Source organism: Aptenodytes forsteri, unplaced genomic scaffold (assembly GCF_000699145.1).
Source record: "Aptenodytes forsteri isolate BGI_AS27 unplaced genomic scaffold, ASM69914v1 Scaffold403, whole genome shotgun sequence".
Lineage (NCBI taxonomy): Eukaryota > Metazoa > Chordata > Aves > Sphenisciformes > Spheniscidae > Aptenodytes > Aptenodytes forsteri.
The window spans coordinates 69503-73881 of NW_008795248.1; the positions used below are offsets into that span (position 1 = coordinate 69503).

At 56.5% G+C, this 4379-nt stretch overlaps 2 protein-coding genes across 2 annotated transcripts in view; one reads left to right on the forward strand and one right to left on the reverse strand.

The window, feature by feature from the left end:
* Positions 1 to 3099, forward strand: part of RACK1 (receptor for activated C kinase 1) — a 6605-nt gene extending 3506 nt beyond the window's left edge. Inside the window, exons 2-7 of the mRNA XM_019471930.1 lie at positions 549 to 738; positions 1077 to 1172; positions 1341 to 1451; positions 1903 to 2043; positions 2482 to 2592; positions 2948 to 3099. Coding sequence (XP_019327475.1) covers positions 549 to 738; positions 1077 to 1172; positions 1341 to 1451; positions 1903 to 2043; positions 2482 to 2592; positions 2948 to 3013 — 715 coding nt within the window. The 3' untranslated portion in view covers positions 3014 to 3099. The remainder of the gene's footprint in view (positions 1 to 548; positions 739 to 1076; positions 1173 to 1340; positions 1452 to 1902; positions 2044 to 2481; positions 2593 to 2947) is intronic.
* Positions 1 to 4379, reverse strand: part of LOC103898530 (zinc finger protein 721) — a 165826-nt gene that overhangs the window by 41136 nt on the left and 120311 nt on the right.

The window sequence follows — 4379 nt, forward strand, 5'->3', positions numbered from 1 at the left end:
TGTGTGGGGGGCGTAGCGCCTCTTCCCTGCTTCGTTGGGGCGCTGGGAGAGGGGATGAGGTCGTCGACGCACCTCGAAACCGAGACGGATTTGCTCTTGGGTTGGGAGAGAGATCCCGGCAGGGGTTGTTTTCCGTGGTCGGCACCACAGTTTTCGACGGAGGCAGGAATTGGGGTGTTCGGCTGTCTTTCTTCGGCTCCCTCTCCCAATGATTAGACCTGACGCAAAGTCTGCTGATCCTCCGGGATCTGAAGACAACGTCCTGCAATTATGACGGGAGGGAAGCATCGGAGAAGCAGCAGGGCAGGGCTGGGGCTCTTCTTTTGGGGGCGTTTTGGGCTGAATTGGGGGGTACAGCCAGGAGAAGAGGGTCGACGTTTGCAGAGCCAGCCAGGCACGCGTGCGGGATAAACTCATCCCGATTTCCCCAATCCTTCTCCAAAGTTGTTCTTTTGAAGGAGAAAGGGAACCATCGCTCCTTACCCTTTTGTAAACCGCTCTGTGTTCCTTTTTCCTTCAAATATTTGAATTTTTCCGCCTCCTTGGAGGAATTTTTCTGCGAGATCTCCCATTGTTTCTGTCTTCTTCAGCGGCACCACCACCCGTCGCTTCGTGGGCCACACCAAGGACGTCCTGAGCGTGGCCTTCTCCTCCGACAACCGCCAGATCGTTTCGGGCTCCAGGGACAAGACCATCAAGCTCTGGAACACCTTGGGCGTCTGCAAGTACACGGTGCAGGTGAGCCGAGAAAGGCGGGCTTCCAAATCACACCTCCATGAGAACGGACCTCCGTGGACTTGGTTTTAGGTCCGCTCCCGCCGCTTTTGATCGGGAATCCAGGTCTCCCAGCCCCGTCCTAATGATTAGAAGTGAGACGTCGCCTGCTGACCTCTCCCTGGGGGGGGGTCTGAGGACAAGTCCTGCAATTATGAGGGATGGGGGACGAGGGGGAGGCCTGGGAAAGCTGCGGAGCGACGGGATGCGGCAGGTCTGATCTTGCAGCGCCCCGTGGACGGGGCGGGGAAGACCCGGCCGCGTTTCCTCGCCGTGAACCCGGCGTCGTTCCTCTTCCCCAGGACGAGAGTCATTCGGAGTGGGTGTCGTGCGTGCGTTTCTCCCCGAACAGCAGCAACCCCATCATCGTCTCCTGCGGCTGGGACAAGCTGGTGAAGGTGAGGTGGGATCGGCTTCCCCCAGCTGATCCGCAATGGTGGGGCGGGAGGATTGGAGCAGCCGGAGTGCTCCGGGGAAGGGTTCCCCCCCCCCATATTCCCAGAATTGGGGTGCAGTAGCAGCGTTTAACCCCCTTTTCTCCTGCCCCCATGTTTTTCCCCACCCAGGTTTGGAATTTGGCTAACTGCAAGCTGAAGACTAACCACATCGGGCACACGGGCTACCTAAACACGGTGACCGTCTCCCCCGACGGCTCCCTCTGTGCCTCCGGTGGCAAGGTACGTGTCACGGGGGGTGTGGGGGGGGGAAGGCTGAGGCCCCGAGACGAGATCTTGGCGTCTTACCAGCAGTTGCGGCTCATTTCTGTGTCTCGCCCTGAGAATGGGCTCCACGTCTTGGTCACGGCTTGAGTGGGGTGGTAACAGCCCAAAGATCTGGCCTGACTCGATGGTCCTAGTAGCAGACGTCAAGCAAGGAGGGAAGACCACGGCAAAGGCGCTCACCCAGCTGCAGGGATCTTCTTTAGCTCTTACATTTCAGCCCTCGATGCGTTTCCTTTGAATTTTCCTGCTGTGCCCTTTAACTTTTCCGTATCCGCGCTGGCTCGCGGCAAAGTGCTCCAGCTTAACTGTGGTTGGGGTGGAAAAAAAGGCCGCCTCGGGGCGGGACGAATCCGGGCGCGGGTGACGAGCGTTGGGGTTTGCTCTGACTCCTTCTTCTGCCCCACAGGACGGCCAGGCCATGCTGTGGGACCTGAATGAAGGCAAACACCTCTACACCTTGGACGGAGGAGACATCATCAACGCCCTGTGCTTCAGCCCCAACCGCTACTGGCTCTGTGCTGCCACCGGACCCAGCATCAAGATCTGGGTATGTCGCCGCTCGGTTCCTCAGCCCCTCTCCGTCCCCATCTGGGCAGGGTTCCTCCAGAAGACTCACTTCCTTCAGCTTTTGGGTTGTGCCGGGTTTGGAGTCACCTTCGTGGTCGAGATCCTCACTTTGGATCACAGATCACGGAGGAGGAGCTCTCCTGGAGGAGCGTCCCCACCGGCGTGGGTCATGCGGCAGCAACCCGGTGCCCGTGGCCTCGTCCCCTGGCCGAGGAGGGTGGCGGTGGCCGTGGGGCAGAGCCGCCACGCCGTGATGAAACACTTCGATGCCATCTGACTGCATCTCTGTGCGGAAATCCAGAGGCTGTTTCTGAGCGACCCTCTGTTCCCTCACGGCGTTCCGGAGTTGGGTTGGGTTCGGTCGTGGGAGTTTCCCTGCAGGACCCCTTGTTCCTTCATGTTTTTCTTTCTCCTGCAGGACCTGGAAGGCAAAATCATCGTGGACGAGCTGAAGCAGGAAGTGATCAGCACCAGCAGCAAAGCTGAACCACCCCAGTGCACTTCCCTGGCCTGGTCCGCAGATGGGCAGGTAAAAAACCATCCCCTTCTCCCTGCCCCGGCATCCCAGCCCTGGGGAACGAGGATTTGGGGGACCCTCCTGCTGCTCTTGGAGCACAGGGACCGCGAAGACACTTGTTCTCAACTCCTGGAGCCAGCTCTGCCAGCGAGGGCAGGAACTTCCTTGGGTCCCTTCCTTCCCCGGGTCCCTGCCCAACCGTCGAGCTCTTCCCCTTTATCTTCCCAACATCTGGGGCTGATGGTGGTCCCTCTCTGCTTCGGGATTTGCCCTCCGAGGACCATAGTCCCTTGTCCTCATGTCCCTGGGCCCCACCTTGCTGGCCGTCCAACCCTTCCCGTGACCCGACTCTTGTTTCTCTCCGTAGACCCTGTTTGCCGGCTACACAGATAACCTCGTCCGGGTGTGGCAAGTCACCATCGGGACCAGATGAGGACGCGGTAGCGAGAAACCGTAAATTTTGTGTACAAAACAAACAAAAAAAATCAATAAAAGAGCGCTCTATTGAGCTCGTGGCCACCTCGTGTCCACTGTTGGGTCATCCCACAACCTGGAAGCTCATGGAAGATCTGCGGTTGGAGCTTTACTCCGGCTGGACACAAGGTGCCAGATCAGGAACCTTAAGGCAGAGGCAGAAACCCACCATCCCCGACGGGGAGGGCTTTACGTCCGCAAGAAGTTGTCCCCACACCTTCAAGGTTGGGGACATCACGGTGGGACAGGGCTTGGGGTTGAGGATGGGCTGAGCAGCAGAACTTTTGAGAGCCACGCGAGGCAATCGTCTTCACGGGTTAAAACCCGTGCTGCGGAAAAATAATAGCGGGGGGAAATAATTACGTGATGGCAGGCCAGCCTGGTAGGGCTTGGAAGATGTTCTCTGTCCTTCTGGCTAACGAGGGACTCGGGTGTTTCTCCTCCCACGCGTGGTGTTGCTGTGAAAGACCCGCAGACCTGGGAAAACAAACACAATTCCCAAGAAAGCCCAGAAAGCAGATAAATCTGAGAAGCAGCGGTGGTTACAAAAGCAAGGCCTTCGGGCCTCGTCACCCACCGGGGGAATGTTCGGGGCGGCTGTTAACGAAGGAGAGGTTTTAACGTGGAACTTCTCAGCCCGGCAGCCTCCAGGCACCGAGTCCGTGCGCAAACAAGCCATTTTCTAAGAGATTTAGGACTACTATTTTGGTTTTTTTTGCTCTTCCCTGGCTGGCAGACCCACAAGCCACCCGTGTCGCCGAGCCCGAAGGGACTTTGGTCCCTCGGTGACGCCAGCTCAGCCGATGGGTGCTGCCCGCGACGGGCTCCTTAGGTGGATGAGAGTCGAGTCGGCTGCTTCAGGAAGGGATACGGACACTCGGCTCTGGGCCTGACCTAATCTAATTAGGAAGGATTAGGTCAAGATGAACGAGGCAGGATTTAAAGCACATCTGTTTACCGGGAGGCTCGCGGGTGGTTTTGTACCAGCAAGGCCAGGCAGGCTGTGGGGGGGCCTGGACCCCGATTCTGGTGCGCAGTTGAAGCCAGACTCGTTTGGAAACGGCTCCCAGATCTTTCAAGCCTCCGCCGGGACCTCAATAAGCCAAAGACTCGAGTTTACAACCTTATTCTTTATTATTATTATTATTTCTTGACATTTCATAAAACTAAATCTCCATTTAATTCTCATTTTAGCCAAAAATATTTTGAACTAGCTCTGTAATGCCAACAGGAAAAAAAAAAAAACAAACCAATCCACCAAAATAAAAAAAAAAAGAAGAATAAAACACAACCGGAAAAAAAAAAAAAAAAAAAAAAAAAAAAAA